The sequence below is a fragment of the Varanus komodoensis genome, unplaced genomic scaffold (assembly GCF_004798865.1).
Source record: "Varanus komodoensis strain SLA01 unplaced genomic scaffold, ASM479886v1 scaffold3, whole genome shotgun sequence".
Classification (NCBI taxonomy): domain Eukaryota; kingdom Metazoa; phylum Chordata; class Lepidosauria; order Squamata; family Varanidae; genus Varanus; species Varanus komodoensis.
Genome location: NW_025335761.1, coordinates 19,325,275 through 19,344,655, shown reverse-complemented (window position 1 = coordinate 19,344,655; position 19,381 = coordinate 19,325,275). Strand labels below are relative to the sequence as shown.

The window sequence follows — 19,381 nt, the reverse complement described above, 5'->3', positions numbered from 1 at the left end:
TCTCTGCATGGATCTTTTTTGCTGTACTGAAGTGATCTTCTTTTCATGTCATAGTATCAGGCTATGAAAAACCACTGTGTGCAAATGGCCTCTTGCAGTTCTCCGCACTTTGCATTTCATGGAGAAGAGAAATTCTCCATCAGTTTCTCAGGGATCAGACTCACCATTTGCAGTGGCAGTAGCACAGCTTTGTGCCTTTTTTCCCTCACCCCCCCCCTTCTTTGCTTCTGCCACTTATAGTGAGAGCAGCCCCAGTGTTGGCAGCCTGGTGACCACATTGCATCTGCCACAGAGACCTCACCTGTTGTTCTGAGACACTGTAGAAAGGACCGGCATCCACCAGCACATGCGTAAAAATGTTGGAGCCTATGCAAAGAAAATGCTACAAAGTGGCCTCCTTTCATCCGGGATGTGAGGGGGAGGGAAGCAATTTCTCCAATAAATGTCTTCTGAGAAATTTCAGCTCAGCTCTAAGAAGAAACCCACTTGATTTCAATCCACTACAATAAGGTGCTTTTCCTTATAGAAGACCTTTTTTTATTAATTTGGAGCTTTGAAGGTTTTGTTCTTCTGTCTTGATTTTGTATTTTAAGTTATATATATTCCAGCAGAATAATAGGAAGAATAGATGTAGGTCATCTGAAGGGTAGCTGTGTCTCAGTGGCTTAAAGCTTCTAAATATAACTGATAGTTTACTGTAGAATGTGGGGCAGATCGCAAACTCCACCTGATCTTCCAGAAGGTGCTGCAAGAGAAATGGGGCCTGTTCATTCTTTCAGTGCTTGAGGGCCAGTCCCAAGACTGAGTTTGTCAGAGTGATGACCAGATATATATTGATGGCCAGATGCTAGTAAAACATTCTGCTTGCTTGCTTTCTTGTTTTTTATGAACCAGAGTCATCTGCTTAAAATTAATGTTACTTGTATAACAAGTATTGGAGACCTCAAAGCTTGCTTTTTCAACTTCAGTTATGACATGGACGTGCTTGCAATTATAGCTTAATTTAAAAAGCTAATATTAGGAATTGTGACAAGCCCATCCTGAGTGAAAAGAATTGGTGGAGTCAGTTAAGGGAAGGGTTGGAGCATGAAGAGACTGTTGAAACCTGTACAAGCATAATAGGGCTAAAGTGGCTGTTTCTGGAGAATACATTCAGAACAAGTGTGAAGCACAGGCAACTGATTCAGGTTTTGGTCCATCTAGCCAGTCATCCTGACACTGGATGGGTTCATACAACAAGACAACCAATGAATAATAACAGTCGATGGTTGGTGGTTGTATTGGGTGAACCCACAGTAAGAACCTGAGGAAGGTTATAGGGTTTGTTTCATTCCAGATGGGTGGATTGGGACTAGAACATGACTCATGACAAACCTACCCTGCGAGTGTGCCACTCACCCCACCTTTTAAAGAGACCTTGAAGTCTGCCAGTGGAAGTTTGGCACTTGCCAAATGGATTTTCCTTTCAAAAGGGTGGGGGGAACATAAGAATATAAGAAAAACCAAGGTCCAGCACTCTGTATAAATGGTGGCAAACCAGCTGCCTACAGGATCTCTTAAGTAGGATGAGTGCAAGACCTCCTGCTGCCCAAGCTTTCAGCAACTGGTGTATGCAGGTATGACACTGCTGGTGAAGGAGGTAGCACATAGCCAATAATGCTAGTAGCCACAGATAGTCTCTACTTCCAGGAACATGTCCAATCCTTTTTCAAAGCCATCCAGATCGGTGGCCATCACCACTTCTCATGGCAGCAGATTCTGCTGTTTAACCATATTCTGTGTGGAGAAATATTTCCTTTTCCTTTTACCTGTGTTTTTTCTGCTAATCACATTCAGGGCTTCATGCTAAGTTATCACAAACCACGCTAAGCTATGTATATTTTGCTTGAGTTTGTCTTCAATGTGACATGAATATGAAGCCAAAACTACAATGCAATCATGGCAATTTTCTCTAGGGAGCACTCAGTGAGTTTTGTTCTAATAACTGTTTGTGCCTCTGGACTGATTATGGATTACTTCCAGAGTCATGTGGATGTCTTCTTGTAATAAAGAGCAACTATTATGCCATTTGCCTGGAAGAAGTTTCAAACTAAGGAATCATTAGTGATACTGTGGCAACTCACTCCTAGGCTGGTTTGTCAACCCTTGCTGAAACTGTTTCTTGCATTGTATTATTAGTCACTGCCTGTGGAAACACTACAAAGCACACGAGGCATGTAGTTGGATTCAGATTTAGCCATGCTTCAAGCAGATATACTGAGATTGATGAATGTTAAGTTAGCCATGGCAAAACTGAGTCTTATTGATTTCTGTGTTCTGCACTAACAGTAAAAATATGTTTCTCAAAAATGTATTTGTCCATCCATAAATTATGCCTAAAACACACCCATTCAAAAGTTGAAAGCTTTATCCTCAACCCATTGTGTTTGTGAAGGTGGCTACTTGTCCTTCCAATGTTCTAGTAGTATTTTTGCTGTCAAAATGGCATCAACAATCTGTTTACATTGACCTTGCATAAAGTTCCAAGAAATTGATAGATAGTTTAGAAAGGCATGACTAGTCATAAATATTAAAGAACTTTCTATCACAAAGTGTGTCAATATTATTACCCAAACAGAAGCAGCCATGAGGCATTGCCAAAACATATGAATTATAGATGTACTAGCTGTGTTACACCTCCTACAATTGGCTGATTTGAATAAATCATTATTGAAGAGATGTTGTAACATCCAATATACTTGAAAAATCAGTTCACTTACTTTAATCTGATTTTAACCACTGAATTAATATCCATTACTTCTTCTGAGAGAGATGCCAAAAAAACCCCTCTTCCATTGATTGGTCAAAATGGAGCACTCTTTATTCCATTCTTGCTTAAGACCCTGTATATATCTTCGCTAACAATAGATATCTATAACATGGATTGTGGGCCAGTGTAGCTGTTCAGTCTCTGGAACTGTAAAAACATCAGGGCTGAATTTATATTCTAACTAATGTTTCAACTGCATGTATTGCCATTTGGCCATAGCTGGAAAATCATTTTTAGTACTCAATTATGGTAGAAAGTTATTATCTGGACCTACAAGCCAATCTGCTCAAGCCTTCCAAACAAATGTTTTCTTGCCAGTCATTAAATATGGGTTGTAAAAATAAATGAAACTCTGATTGATATGTGTGCCATACTGTACCTCTCTTATTCCCATACCTGTAGGAGATACCCTATCTGTTTTAATATAGCAAAAATCCAATGTTTGGGGTTACATACATGAAGATTTCAAAACCGACTGGGACAAAAGTCTAATAGGATCAAGAGAAGACCAAAATTTAGTGCAAGTCAACAGATAGGCCTGATGATATAATGAGAAATTGGGGAAGCCAAATCCATCCTTTTCTTTCAAAAGTTGCATCCTTTTCAAGGGTATTCATGGTGGAGTGGGACCGCAGGAATTTACATAACAAAGCACTGAATGTTTGGAAATAGTTGTGAAGTATAAATAGAGGAATATCATGTAAAACAGAAACAATCTGAGGTATTACATTCCTGTTAAGCTTATTTGCTCTACCCATAAACTCAGCTTTAAATATGCTTGTCTATCCGTATCTGGTAAGATCTCATTAATCGGATTACACAAATTTAGAGTAATCATTTCATTCATTATCTCTAGGATTAAATATTCCCAAGAGTGTAATGAAATCTGGGCAGGTCTAAATTTCCTGTTTCATTTTCCAATCAGCATCTGTCTAGGTTTTAACCAGAGAAGTAAGCAAAAATCTCAGTTGTCTGCATCAAAGCTGGAACGGACAGTTCCCTCTGGGCATGACTTAGCTTGGATCCAAGCCATGGTTTAAAAATACTGTAAAGCCACTTACACATTCTAAAGCCACTTAACAAATCTGTATAGCTGCAAGCAAGTATGCAACTAGGAGTAGGGGCCATTCATTTTTTTCATCATCTGCTTCCCTAGGGTATTCTTATGTCTTTCCAGCAGGTGGAGTCTGTGGATAAAACATCAAGTGCTGGAGAAGAATAGAATTAAGTGCTTAAGCATTAATAATACTACCAGGTATTATTACTATTATTAATTTCTTTCCTATACTGTATCCAAAGCTCTATGGGTGGTTCACAACAAAAGAAAAAAGCTACAGATAGTAATCTTCCAGGCAAAACCAGTAGCTAAGCTATTAATGTTTTTTTTACCAAGAACTGGGGTTGACTATACCACCCAGTCTGACATAAGAACAGCCATACCAAACTACCAAGTGTCCATCTAGAAGTAACAGTAGCTTTCTAGTTGCTTGCATGAAACCCACACGAGGGATAGGTCCCTCCTGCCCATGTTCTCTGCAGTGGATGTACATAGGCATACTGTCCTGTTACTGGAGGTAGTATATAGCCACTAGGACTAGTAGTCATCGATAGCCACCTCCAGTCCTCCTTTGAAAACACCCAGATTGGTGGCCATCACTGCATCTTACAAAAGCCATTTCCATAGTTTGATTTTGTACTGTATGAAGAGTATTTTATCTGTCCTAATCTGTCCTAATGTTTCATCAAAAAGCTTAATGGGATGTTCCTGGATTCCAGTATTATAACAAGGGAGAAACATGTTGCCCTATTCGCTTTAGCCATACATACATACTTTTGTACATCTCTCTCCTGTCTCACCTTCTTCTCCTCTTTCAGCTAAACAGTCCCAGATATCGTAGCACTTTCTCACAGGCAGTTGGTTCAGCCTTTCTCATGTGCAGTGAGCAGAATTGCACATTTATTCCATGTGTGGTCACCATAGATTTGCATCAACTCAGTATGATACTGGCATTGTGTTTTCAGTTATTTTTCTAATTATATCTAACATGGCATTTGCCTTTATCACAGCAACTGCACACTGGGTTGTCCATAGAACCTCAAGATGTCTATCTTGAGCAGCAAGTGCTAGTTCACGTCTCATCATTTTTTTCTGATGTTTGAATCCCACTGCTGCTAGCTTTTTTAGGCCTTTGACAAAGTGCCCCATGATATCCTGGTGGAGAAACTGAGGCGTTTTGGGATACACCAAAGCACTGTCCGGTGGATTAGGGCATGGTTGACTGACCGAAAGCAGAGGGTAACCATTAGTAGGGAATCATCAGGATGGCAGCCAGTGACAAGCGGGGTCCCCCAGGGCTCTGTCCTGGGGCTGATCCTGTTTAATCTTTTCATCAATGACATGGAAGAAGGGGTGAACAGTCTGCTGATCAAATTTGAAGACAACACTAAAACTGGAGCAGTGGCCACAACTGAGGAGCAGGTACTCCAGATCCAAAAAGGATCTGGACAGACTATGGAAGCGGGCAGGAGACAACAGGATGGCGTTCAATGTGGATAAGTGCAAGGCACTTGGGGCATAGGAATAGGTGTCATAAGTACAAGTTAGGTGACAAGTGGCTGGAGAGCAACACTTGTGAAAGGGACCTCGGGGTACTGGTTGACTGCAGGCTAAACATAAGTCAGCAGTGTGATGCGGTGGTCAAGAGGGCGAACACCACCCTTGGTTGCATAGCCAGAAGTGTGGCTTCTAGATCAAGAGAGGTATTACTACCACTCTATACGACTCTGGTGCACCCACTCAGTTCTGGGCCCCTCATTACAGAAAGGATATAGCCAGGTTAGAGTCAGTGCCGTGTAGGGTCACAAGGTTGGTGGCCGGTTTGCAGGGGATGGGGTATGAGACGAGACTGAGGGAACTGGGTCTCTTCAACCTGGAGAAGAGGAGACTCAGAGAGGATCTGTTGGTGACATACGGGTATGTGAGGGAATGTCACATGGAGATGGGTAGAGAGCTGTTCTACCCTGCAGAGGAAGGCAGGACACGCTCCAATGGAGCAAAGCTCGGGGAACCGTGGTTCCATTTAGATGCCAGGAAGCATTTCCTGACAGTTAGGACCCCGAGGGTGTGGAATGGGCTTCCACAAGAGGTCGTTGAGGCCCCATCGGTGCAGGTGTTCACGGATAGGCTGGACATGCACATGGTGGGCATGTTGTGAGCAGAGCCGGCTGGTGCTGGAGGTCTGACTAGATGGCCCAGAAGGCCCCTTCTGACTCGCTCTGTTTCTCTGTTTCTTGAAGATGGGATTTTTTTGTCCTTACATTTTGATGCCTGTTCTCCCAATTTGGAGAGATACTCTTGAAGTTCTATGAAGTCCCTTGCTTCAGCTGCACTCAGTAATTTGGTCTCATCAGCAAACCTGTTCACAGTACTGCTAACTCCTAAGTCCACTTTATGTATAAGCACATCAAAAAGCATTGGTTTTATTGCAGATCCCTGTGGAACCCAATTGTTTACATCTTTCACTTGAGAGAATTTACCTCTCAGAGAATTTATTCTCTGCTTTCTCATCTTTAGCAGTTACTGATCCATAAGGATATCTTTATTCCACAACTGCTAAGTTTGCTCAGGAATCTTTGGTGAGAGGCTATATTAAAGATTAAAAAGTAGTCCAAATAATCAGTGCATGTTTATTGCCACTCAAAGAAATCTAAAATGTTAGACAGACATGAATTACTTTTCAGCATGGCTTGTCCTCCACATTTATCTTTAATAAAGCCTTCACCAAACTTACCTGCAACAGATGTTAAGCTAGCCAGCCTGTAATTTCCTGGATCTCCCTTGGATCACTTTTTAAACATTCATGTTAGAATAATCAGATTAGAATAAGAAAAATTTATCAAGTTTATGCACAAATTCCTTATCTTGCTAATATATTTAAAGAATTCTTTAATGTTGTCCTTGATGTTGCTAACAATATGTTCTTCAAAATTATTTCTTTTATTTTCCCCCAATCTCATTATCTCTTCGTATCTCTTTGTGCAAGTTTGTGCTCCCCTTTGTTCTTCACATTTGCACAAGAGTTCTATTTTCCAAGGGAAACCTCTCTAATAGCTTCCTTTGCACTGAGCTTGGTTTATATCAAGGTCGGGTAGCAGAATGGCACTGGAGGAAATGTAAGTTGGGAATTCTTGCTTGCACATGCCTTGAGTACATCTACTCTTGTTTATTATACCACAGCAAGTGTCCCACATAAAACACTGATTTCTGGATTTATTTCTTGGTATGCACATTCTTACAAAATACTCCCTGCAAAAGCCAGATGCAATCCTAAATGTGAGGACATGATTCTTTCATGTTCATGCTGCACTAGTGGCATTACAACATATCTGTTGGCAGGTACATTCTGCAGTCACCACTACTATTAAAGTAAGATACTTCACACTTCTAAAGAAATGACCTATAATCAATTTCCTCATACTCATTTATTTTGATGCCCTGTATATTCTGTATGTATATCTTGTTTGTTTGTTTCTGAAGAGAACTTGGAAATAATGAGAATGCATTACTATCTGCTTGCATTTTCGAAAAATAGTTCAAGGGGCAGAGTTGCTTCTAGTGTCAAGTGTTGTTTCATTTCTCCACAATATTTTAAGGATTCCCAAAGATTCTTCAGTTGAAGAACGTCACTGCCAAAATAATGTTTTCCCCTCTTTATTTACTTGTGTTGTAGAAATTTAACATAATATACTAGTTTTGTACATTTTGTACATATGTTTTGAATATTAAAAAGATCCAGGAGATCTTTTCCAAGAACCTCAATTTCTAAGAAAAGATATTCTGTTTTAAGGAACTCTGCATGCCTTCAAGAAAGGAGTTTCTGTTACTTCCCAAGACAGCTCTGTGTTTTTGTTGAATTATTATTTAATAATAAGATTTTCTTCCATTTTTCAGCCAAAAATTCATGTTGTTCTTGTCCTTTCCTTGGAAGATAAAGAGTTAATGCAGTGCACCTCCTCACTGACTTTGGGTCACTGTAGACTTGTGTGTCATGTTCCCTTCACAGGCTCATGCACTTATGGTTCTGCCATGCTTCTGGGATTTGGTAGTCCCCACCAATTCCCATTCTTATTATATTTTGCCCTTTGTGGGATAAAACAAGCAAAACTCCATGTTCTTGTCCCAGGGAGCTTTCAGCCAGAATTTACACCAGGGCAGGGGTAAAATGAACATGTGAGATTGGGTTGTAGCAGCACAGGGAAAGGTGTGCAGTCAAAAGGAATCAGTGTAATATCCTCTTTTCATGTACTTAAGCTTTGCTTCAGATGTGGAGTAGGGATGTGGGGTTTGTAAATGCTTTATGGGAGCTGTTTTTGAGTTAGTGCCTGAAGGCAAAGGCAACATATCATAGGCTGTGTTGGCAGGTCTTCCAATAAGTTCTTTTTCTCCTTTTTTCAGCTGACACTGACAACATCCACACTTGGTAATCACAAGTTAAAATGAAACAACCATGTGTTTCCTAAGCTAGCCTGTGTAGGCGTTTCCTCTTCATCATCTTTGTATGTTCTTTTCAAAATCTTTCCTTTTTGAACTGTGCTGCTTGGATCTGAGGATAACCATGCTGCAAGCACCCAAGCAAGGCACTGTCAGTATATAGGAGATCAGGCCTATTCACACTGAAGCTGAGCAAAAAAGGCACCTCCAAATTCTCTATGGTTTTTGCAGTGAGAGAGGTAAAATTCAGAAGGTGCTCAAAAGAGAAACATTTCAAACATACATCAGAAAATTATTTTCTGAAACATTTTGCCTCAGCCTTAATTTGAATGTTTGCAGGGAGAACTGGGGTGAGCACTGGCATGCGCGAAGACTGTGTCAGGTGGGGCTATGCTCACCTTGAACCTGGAAGCTGCTGCTGTGACTACTTTCCCCTTCCCCAAGGCCCAGATATTTATCTTGGGCCACAGAAAGGCTGTGTTGGTGGATGCTCTTAGGCCTTGCTGGAACACCATTTCCTACAGGAACCAGGACAATGAAAGTCATATCTCTGATATGTATCCAATGCTGTGTGTCATTTCTGCTGAGGAGCATGCCCAGCAGTACTTTCCATCGGTGCCTTGGGAGTACTTGCTGCCTCACTTTCCACCTTCTGATCTTGCCTCAGAGACCAGAGAAGTATAAATCAGCACAGTGCAGCTTTCTAAGTGTCATTTAGCCTTTATTTCCTGCTTGCAGTGGCACAAGGTCAGAGCTCCAAGGCTCAGTTACAAAGTCGAGGTCAGTTGATTGCCCATGGTCCAAGTTCAGGGAGGGCCAGAGAAGAAAAAGGCTACTAGTGGGAAGACAAGAAGGGCGTGTGTGAGCTGTTACCCAAACTGTGTTCCAGAACTGTGTGCTTCTTTTGTTCCAGCACAGCCTGAGCCTCCAAAACCACTCCCAGAGCCCACTTGCAGTCCATCACCATCACCTGAGAATGGTCTACTCATGAGGAGTCCTTATTCCTCAGGTGGCCATTTCTCCATTTCTCCAAGCCAATGGAGCTTGCCTGTACTTCCTTGAGCTGTGGGGCCACTCGTTATGTGAATCTAAGGGTGGCATGAAGGGATAGTACAGTAGCCATCATGGCATAGTCCCAGAACTTCCTCAGGTTCTCAGCCCAGGCAGTGTTTGGTCAGGAGATGCTGGGTTTTGCACTTTCCCCAGTGCTATGGCCTAAGACTCTTGTCACCTTCTCTGGTGCTACAGGACCTAAAGAAAGTCACAGTGTACTGTCAAGTGCCAAAGTGGGAGTGGACCCCCAGGGCAATGGGCTGCTGCTGGAGCAAAGCTAATAATGAGTAAAATTGATATATCAGAATTGTTTGGAATCAGCCTGTAGTTAGCTCCCAAGTTCTGTACACTGACTTTCCATATTCTACCTATCCCTCCTCAGCATTAGCAAACAGAACTAGGGGATGCTGCAGAGAATAGGATGCCTGTGCATGCCTTTTAGATATCCACCCAGCCCTCTATCTGTATACTATGCAGTGAAGGAAAGATTGGACTGAGGTGCAAGGCATGCACAGACTTCCCATTCTCTACAGTGGTTTCTCTTGCTTCCTGTCAACATGAAAATGAGGGGAGCAGGCAGGAAAAAAACCACTCCCCTGAGCCCTGTGAAAATCCTCTGCTGGGAGACAATCTGCTTGCCCCTTGACTGGATTGTGCTTAAATGCATAACAGGAGGGTCCTGAGGGCTTTATTCCCACATGGGAAACTTCCTGGGAGCTGCATGTCAGCAAGAAAAAGTGGGCCAGTAGAGTGCCTGTTGCTGTTGTTATGTGTCTTCAACCTATGGTGGCTCTGAAGGAATGTCCTCCAAAATGCCTTGGCCTCTTATAACTGTGAAATGCCTTACTATCACACAAACCAACAAAGTCTAATCTCTGATTTGCATATTTGTGGGGACAGAAACATGACTGTTTTCACTGGATTTGTGTCTGGGAGACCATCACAGAAGTTTTGCTACTTTCAAATAATGCTAAGGTGAGTCATCATAACAGGTACTGGAAACAACTTATTGTAGGAATGTCACAGTGAAAAGACAGAATAAGGTTGCTTTATCAAAATAATATATTAAAGGTCAGTGAGCTTTGGGATAAGCCAACTTGCCGGTGAGAATATGAACAAATGAGGGAGACTCTGTAGAACAGGGAGAGTCAGAAGGAAAGAGGTGTATCTTGTTCACGCCAGTTGTCTTTCGCCAGATCAAGGTAGCTGACCAGTTCAGTAACATCCAGCTTTCCTACAGCCACACCTGCAACAGCATGAACCTCTCTGAAGGTGGTGCTAACTCTGTTTGGTGAAGAAGGGATAAGGGGAATTCAGCTTGGAATCAACTTCTAGGAAGGGCACCTCAATCAACCCTTAGCAGGTTTTTTAACTTGATGGCTCACAATTTGGCTCTTGGTATAACAAAGCCAGTCCAGGCTGGCCTACTTTCGCATAATAAAATAATATAGTCAGAGTCTGGTTTAGAATTGCTGGGAAGAAGTTGGGGAATAGGAAGAGACCAGCTGTATCCTTGACCACTATTTTTGTATCCCTCAAGATGTCTGGCCTATATCTGGCCAAATACTTGTTCTATATAATGTATCTCTATTATTAGAAAACAATCCAAGTAAATCTATGCGCCATCCCATTGCTTTAAGTATGCACATGGGTGTGTATGTGTGTGCCTGTTCATTTGATCCACATGACATTGTTATTGCTGTTAATAAGGCTTTTATAGTTTTTATAAAAAGTAGGCAAGCTATGGGCTTTTAAAATGCTTTCTTGATATTCAGTATTAAATATATTCAAGAGTGGGCCTTTGCATCTTATGATGAATCTTGCTACCCTCCCTCAAATTCTCCATTCCACCCAGTAAATCTGAAATGGTGTCTTATGAAACAGTCACTAGAGGAAAAGTGAAATTGATGCCACCAAGACTTGTAAATTAACTATACATTGCAAATCATCTTTATAGTATCCTCTGCTGGCCCCAGGTGTTCTGGGAATTAGAAACCAAGTCCTGGTTGATCCCTTCTGGTATATGGATGGATGCAGATTACTTCCAGCACTGTTGCCTTTTCCGTGCCACAGCTGTATGCAGTGCTTGCAGAATCAAGTGCTGGTTATTTAAGACATTGTATTCACTCAGGTTCAATAGTTTGTCAAAATTCTCTTCACTGTAAGTAAGGCAGAAAGTGGAATATGGGGTCCGACAGGAAGAAACGTCGACATTTCCTGCAGCCATCTCATCATGGCAGCGTTTCACACCTAGAATACAGGCACAGCAGGTTGTTGTTGGCTTATTACAAAGTGAATTTAATTGAAATTTTGATACTTCAGTCACCCCCAATTGTTGGCTGGGGTATGCTAAGACTTGTAGTCCTGCAGAACCAGAGGATACCAGGTTGAAGAAAGCTGCTCTGAGAGAGTAGTTTGTTCAATAATTTGTGTGTGCTGTTTTTAACATTCTAATGTTGAATTTTGTACCTGTTTATACAATATTTTATGTTTACTGAAAGATGAATGCAAGAAACAGTGGGTGAGTTTAGACAACATGATTACTGTCATTGAACCATGGGTGGTTGTTAAAAGATGTTGCCTGAACCCAGCCATAACAAGCTATGGCTTGTTAGTTATGATTTATTCATGAAGAGAACCAATGGTTTATTGTTGGAGATGAACTGTAGGTTGTTCACCATGCTTTGTTATATGTGCTGTGTTCAGACAGCACAGTAATGCATATTTCAGCAACAAGCCACACTCAACCTTTGTGTGTGGGTTATTGTATTGTCTGGGCCCAGTTAATGGCTTTAGATCTTATGAATGAATATCCTCCAAAATGTTCTGTCCTCTAGTCAAGGTTCAGAAGTTGCCATCCATGCTTGTTGCCAGAGAGATTTCCTTTTCTTTATTTTTGAAATGTATAACAAATGGCATATACTGCATTGGAACTAATCAGCACAAAGCCATTCAATTTTGTTAGTGGTGAGGTTGAATCCGCCACTCCATTGCAAAAATCCTGCTGGACAAGAAAATGCATAGGATTGACTTTCCTCATTTCCTAGAATTACAGAGTGCTGGGAAAGGCAATGTGCCCCACAAGGAGGGCTGATTTGCATGCAATGGTTAGCTACCCTGAAAACAAGCCACCATTAATTGGTTGGCAAACCAAATTGGAATCTTCATACTTTCCTATCCTTGATCTAGAGCAGGGGTCTCAAACTTGCGGCCCGCGGGCCAATTGCCGGGACGGGCGGGGCACGGGGGAGGGGCCCTGCGGCCTTCAAAGCACTGGCGGCGCCCGGGCCGGCCTCCGGATGAGCGGCCCACCACCACTGCGGTGGTGGAATACTTGATGTGGCCCAGCCTCACCCAGACTCTACTTTCAGCGGCCCCCAGGTAAGTTGAGTTTGAGACCCCTGATCTACAGTAAACACTGAGAAGTAAATATAGCTTGCTACCTGTTAGTAAATATAGTTTGCAGTTTGTAGGTATAAATATACCATCTAGAAAATCAACCTTCATAAATCCAGGGGCTTGCTAAACCAGACAGCATGCAGGACTTAACAAATGCGAATGGGTGAAATGAAAAATGAAACTGTAGTCTCAAGGTAAGCTGTAGCCAGCTGCTTGGCTAATACCAGTGACTTACCAGGTGCTTTATAATATCGGAAGGTATCGTTCACTAATGGGAAGAACAACAGGATTGGACAACCAGGGGCCCTCGACTGATCAAAGAAGTAGCATTCCTTCATCTGTTTCTTGTCCTCTTCCAAAAGGACAACTTTTGGGAATGGAATACCATGGTTTGTGTAGTAGTTGCTAGCTTGTTCTAGAGCCTACAATCACATGGAAGTAAAAATCAGAGGTTCCATGAGAACTGAGCATGAACCATGTGGAAGTCCAGCAATTAATGTTACATTGCTTTAAAATAGCAGTTAGTTCTAGAAAAACTATTAGAACTAGAAACTTCAGGATCAAAAGAAATTACATGTAAGGCTTTGAATGTATTTCTGAACAGAATAATTATACAACGTAGCAAAACAAATATTAGAATTAATAGTTAATAAGAGCAATAATTTTGTATGCAGTCATATATATATATTAATATTGCTTGAACTTGGGAATTCATGGCTTACAGATTATGAGTGGGCTTAAATGTATGTCTCAGTGACATTATGAGATTCCATGATCTTATTTTCACCCATTTCATTCAAAGGATGGAATCCTTCATGTTGGTCCCTGGCTCTTGTGTCCATGGTGCTTTGAACTGTGTTTGTCAAGCAGTAGCCATCCATATTATAATGCAAGCCCTTTTCTGAAGTTTATGGCCTGAGACTGTGTTATTCAAAGGGCATAGTCAAAAGTCTCACTGGGATGCCCAAGTCAAACCCTCACAGGCAAGGAATCAGTAATGTCTGTCCACTAGCATAAATACATGGCACTAGTGGAAACCAACACTTGCATAATGTCAATAGTACTTGCTAGTTTCCCCATCACTCTCCACCCCCAGGAATGTATTGTATACAGCTTCCAGAATATTTTATACTAGTATGGATAGGTGATAAATTTGTTGGCTTTGCAATCTTGGTGGTAAATTAACCAGTTTGCACTTCTTGAATTCAAATACAGATCTACATACAGAAATAGCAATAGCTACATTTTTAAGTTTGGGATGCCTTTGGCAAAACAAATAAATATGCATTTGAAAACATGCAGTGATTTGAAAAATGCACATGGTAAATGTTTACTTTTGAAAAATGCACACAGCACACATTTGTATAAAAATGAATTCATGTAGAACATGTGCAGAAAAAATATGTATGAATTCCTGTGCAGGAGATAAAAACCATACAGTTAGATGGAGAACTGAAATGCAATGAGCACAGCAGTGGGAAAATAAGAATCTGTATGCAATTCAGCTTGACAGATTTACCCATTCATACATACAAATCTCTATTACCGGAGAAAAATAAGAAACAGTAGTTCAAACCTATTACCATGCCCTGTGGGCCTGAACTGTAACTGAAATGCAGAATGACATCGACTTTCCTCTCTTTCCTCAGAAGTGGTGGGCAACTTGTGTTGATGAAAAATCCAGCATCTATCAGTCCCAAGTAGTCTTCATGTTCCGTTAGTTGGTTGGGACAACAATCCAACACAGTGCCTGAAAATAAAATAATTTTTCATTATCAGAAAACTACATTCCTCCCTCATTTTTTGGAAACTTCATACATTAAAAATGTTTAGTCAGTGTTCACCCCAGCTTACAATCCTGTGTCACACTGGAGTAAACTGCATTGAATTCAGGTGAGCTACAAATATCTGACATATCAGAGTGTGGGGTTCACTTTAAAGTTACATTCAAATCAGAAATCTGGGTGTGTAAGAAATAGCTTTCTGGTCTGGATTATACTGTAGACTTTGATCTTAAGCACACTCAATTGGAAACCTGCTCCAGGGAAATCAGTGTGTGTTAGTTCAAAGTAAATATACTTAATATTAAGATGCCATGCACCTTCATAGACTTAGTATTCGATAGTGGTGTACAAAGGCTCAGACAGTCTTCCTCAAACTGGTGTCTTCCAGATGTTTTGGGCTACAACTTCCAGCATTCCTGGGTCTTGGTCATGCTGGCTGGAGCTGATGCAAGTTGAATTGAACAATATCTGGAGTAATTTGTAAGCATAGGGGCATGAGAAAAGCTATGCTGGATCAAACCAAAGGTCCATCTAGTCCAGCACTCTATGCACACATTGGCAAACCAGCTATCCACAGGATCCTTCAAGCAGGATGGGTACAAGGCCTCCTACCCAAGCTCCTCAGAAATTGGTGTTTGCAGGCATGCCACATCTGGTAAAGGAGGCAGCACGTAGCCAGCAAGTCTAGTAGCCTCTGATAGCCCCCTCCCTCATGAATCTGTCCAATCCCTTTTTAAAGCCATTCAGATTGGCAGCCATCACCTCTTCCTGTGGCAGTGAATTCCACAGTTTAACTACATGCTGTGCGGAGAAGTACTTCCTTTTCTCTGTCCTAAACCTCCCACCAATCAAGCTTTATGGGAAAACTCCATGTTGGAGTGTTATATATAAGAAGAGGGAGAAAAACGTCTCTTCTCCACACCACACATTATTTTAAACACCTCTAATATGTCTCCCCTTAATCTCCTTTTTTTCTAAGCTGAACAGTCCCAATTATTGTAGCTGTTCCTCATAGGGGAGCTGCTCCAGCCACCTGATCATTTTTGTTGCACTTCTCTGTACTTTTCCCCTACTCAATAATGTCCTTTTTCAGGTAAGGCAACCAGAACTGAACACAATATTCTACATGCAGTCACAGCAAAGATTTGTATAAGAGAGGGAAGATTTTGGCAGTTCTATTTTCTGTTCCATTCCTAAATATGCCTATCATGGAGTTTGTCTCTGTCACAGCAGCTGAGCACTGCGCTGAAACTTTCATCAAGCTGTCCAGCACAATCCCAGGAGCCCTTTCTTGTTCAATCACTGCTAGTTCAGATCCCATCCGTGTATACCTGAATTTGTGATTTTTTGCTCCAACATGCATTACTCCACACTTGCCTATATTGAACTGCATTTGCTGTTTTCGTGTCCATTCTTCCAGCTTGGAGAGATCCCTTTGGAGTTCCTCACCACGTCTTGTTGGTTTTACCATCCTAAAAAGTTTGGTGTCATCACTTCACTATCCTCTCCTAATTCCATGAACTTGCCTCCCTACACATGCAAATTATTAGAAATGTGCCAGTAGCCCAATTGTCTGCATGGCTACTCAGAACTAAGGCCCGTTGTCTTCAATGGGATTTTCTTCCACAGAGTGTATATAAGATTGAAGCTTTGAAAGCATTTCATTTTGCAAATGCCACGTGGCTTACTGAATGCCGGGGTCCCAGTGGCAGCAGAGTAGCAGGGGAGGTTGGTAGCTCCTGTATCACTGGCAATCCCCACCCAGTGCAACTTAGATTGGTGCTCCATTGGAGCTATGAATGATACTGAACCACCACCACTACCCCAAAATAGGATTGACACCATGCAGTACCATGGACAGCTCTATAAAGCTCAGAATAAAAGCTGCAATGGATAATGCATTTGTCACCAGCCTCCTCTGCAGAGTAGTGTCGCCCCAAAGTCTGAACATGGTGGGGATATGATTTCCTCTATTTCTGTTCTCTTCCTGTTTTGGAAGCTTAGACACCCCAAAGGGGAATAGGAGTATTTATGGTAGCTATCTTTGAAAAGCTCAATTTATTATTTACTTTATATAATAACAAGTGTCTATGTATTAATAGACAAGTTTATCCTCTCCATTTCCACATTAGGTACCTAGGGCATATATGCAAAATGATAGCTTCAAAAAGGGATTCAACATATTTATGAAAAACAATATTATCAATGGCTGATATTCATAAGATTGTTGACAACTGATTGAAATCTAGAGGACAAGCCTGATCATCAAGCCAGAACTGATCTTCCTTTGAGCATTTACATTTCAGTCCAACTTTCACACGCTAAACGAAGATGGGAAATTGCCCCATACCAAGTCTCTTGTCCCAGGAGTACCAACTATGTCTGTACCAAGCCGTCAGACCAAGATCCTCGAATATGCCACACATGCACTCTCACATGGAACTGTGGACCATTCAGCAAGCATGTGGATATGTTTACCTTTCCATCTCTGAAAGTTTTCATTCTCCAAGTAACAGTCATGCAGCTGAAGCCCCTTCAGAAAGTTGTGATACTGGGCAACAGAAAGGCGATCTGTCAAGAGCCCTCTAAATTTATTGGCAAGTGTTCCAGCTGGGACAAACATGTGGCTCTTTATTTCATATGGCTTTGTGGGTAGATGAGGGTCTTCATCTGCAACAGGGCACAAAAGGTGTCATAAGCATTGGCCCCCAGCATCTGAACAGGCATTAATATGGGCATAGTTCAGTGCTGGCTAAGCAAGGATTTATACAATCAAGGTTTTGTTTTGTTTTTTCCAGCAAGACAAGGGCTGAATCATTTATAAGACTGAGAAGTACATGTACACCTACCATAAGATCACTGTAAAAGCCACACTTAAGCATCCTTAACTTGGAAGTAAGCTTAACTGATTTCAATGAAATTTGCTGCCAAGTTCCTAGTTTAGCTTCACAGATTCTACAATTCATTATGGGTATGCATGCATGTATGAATATATTATATATAGTCTGTGAGCATCCTCAGATGTTACAGTTTTAATCTAGATTCAGCTGTTAAGCAGTTCTGAAACAGTGTCAGCCTTTTAAAAGCTGTCCACCTATTTGTGCATTTGTTATGTTTATATCCCACCTTGTCTTCCAAGCAACTGAAGGTGGCATACTTGAACCTATTCCTTCATGTTTTATCACAACAACTCTGTGATGTAAGTTAGGCTGACAGTCAGTGACTGGCCCAAAGTCACCTAGCGAGCTTCATAACCAAATGCATCTAGAACCTGGATCTCCTGAGTCCCAATCCAACACAGCTATGCTACACTTGCTCTCCTTTATTCCACACTGTATTGCTCCTTCAAGATTTTGTCAAATTGTCCTTCAGCTAAGGTGGGAAGTACTATGCTTGCCTGAGATGAATCAAAAGGGAAAGATATTATTTCTTGTAAGTTCAGGCAAAACCTCTTGGCGTGAAGCTCATGGGAGTGTGCATTAGGTTTGGCACGCTACTAGTCAATCCATTTACAAATTTCGTGTGGTGGCCCAAACTATGAACTATGAGCACTAAAAATGATTGGGAAGAGTTATACTAGTTGGACAACAAAGGGTGCTGTGGCACCTTAGAAATTGGCCCTCAGTGACAATGTTTTAAGCCCTATCAGTTAACAGTGACAGAATCAGGTAATCACGGAACACCTTCAATTATTTAAATAAATAACAATTAATAGTAGAGAAATGAACAAAGCATGCACTCACCAAGATCAATTAACTTGTCATGTGTCCATCTGTGCCAAAATTCCTCTGAATTATTAACACTGTTCCAGATATACAGCAAATTCAGAGAAAAGATGCTGCTCCACATACCTGTAGAAGCGGGGGACAAAGAGAGGGAGTTCATGAGGCACAAATAGACCTGGAAGCAAATTATTTAGAAACTTGCTTTCAGTTTGCCCAGTTCTCCACCATGATAGCAAGAATATAATAAATTTACTTCCAACATGTCTTAATCTGTGTTCTCAGTCCCTGAATGGATATGCATCACAATGTAAACTGCTGCCACACACGTGCACACACATACACAGCTTTCTGTTTTCTGAAATCTACATCACAAAATGTTGAAGCAGATATACAAAGATCTGCACAGTTTGCCATCACTCCCTTTATGAAGCTGCCTGTGGGCTACAGTTTTGAGAGATGCAAAGGATTTGATGCTAGATCCAGGTTGGCTTGCAAGGAGATTTTATTGTCGCAACAGGAAAATTACTAGCTAGCATTCTAGAGGGTTTAGCAGCAAGTCACTTATAATGCTCAGTGTGAAGTAGAAATAACTGGAATGGATGGTCAGTGAGTGTTGGTGTCCAAACAATACACAAAGCAAAATGGTCAGCTTATATAGGTCAGCCATGAGAAAGGGGATGGCTGTTCCACACATGCTGTGACCTAAGCAATGTGAAACTATTTGTTTCCTTCATTAACAAGCTGAAATAGATACCATACTCTGCTTTCCATAATTGTACTCTATAACACATGGAGTTTTCCATCTTTGATAGCCTGTCACAAGACATAACAGTGGAGGTTTCCCATCCTGGGCAGCCCAAATATTCCCACTCCATGTGCCAGAATGGTAGGATGTATTAAGCTTACTAAGCTGAGCATACTAAATGTAAGCTTGTTAACTGGCCCAATAAGGTAGGATCTCAGGCAGAACAGAGCTGTGTGTTTGTCTTTTCTCCATCTCTCTAGGGCCGGCAAGCATTAACTAAAATTAAGATAAAGAAGGTAATTATAGGGTAGCAGTGCACTAATGCTAAGCAAGGCCTTAGACGCAGAGATTTTACTGAACATGCCCAATACACAG

At 41.3% G+C, this 19,381-nt stretch overlaps 2 protein-coding genes across 2 annotated transcripts in view; both read right to left on the bottom strand.

Annotated features, from left to right (window-relative positions):
* LOC123026290 (cytosolic phospholipase A2 epsilon-like) overlaps positions 1-8,846 on the bottom strand; it is a 35,707-nt gene extending 26,861 nt beyond the window's left edge. Inside the window, exons 1-2 of the mRNA XM_044435726.1 lie at positions 8,699-8,846; positions 6,128-6,256 (exon numbers count right to left, since the gene is read on the bottom strand). Coding sequence (XP_044291661.1) covers positions 6,128-6,256; positions 8,699-8,846 — 277 coding nt within the window. The remainder of the gene's footprint in view (positions 1-6,127; positions 6,257-8,698) is intronic.
* Positions 8,847-10,501: 1,655 nt separating this feature from the next.
* Positions 10,502-19,381, bottom strand: part of LOC123026289 (cytosolic phospholipase A2 epsilon-like) — a 29,842-nt gene continuing 20,962 nt past the window's right edge. Inside the window, exons 15-20 of the mRNA XM_044435725.1 lie at positions 18,280-18,387; positions 17,015-17,206; positions 14,336-14,502; positions 12,988-13,174; positions 11,396-11,603; positions 10,502-10,637 (exon numbers count right to left, since the gene is read on the bottom strand). Coding sequence (XP_044291660.1) covers positions 10,502-10,637; positions 11,396-11,603; positions 12,988-13,174; positions 14,336-14,502; positions 17,015-17,206; positions 18,280-18,387 — 998 coding nt within the window. The remainder of the gene's footprint in view (positions 10,638-11,395; positions 11,604-12,987; positions 13,175-14,335; positions 14,503-17,014; positions 17,207-18,279; positions 18,388-19,381) is intronic.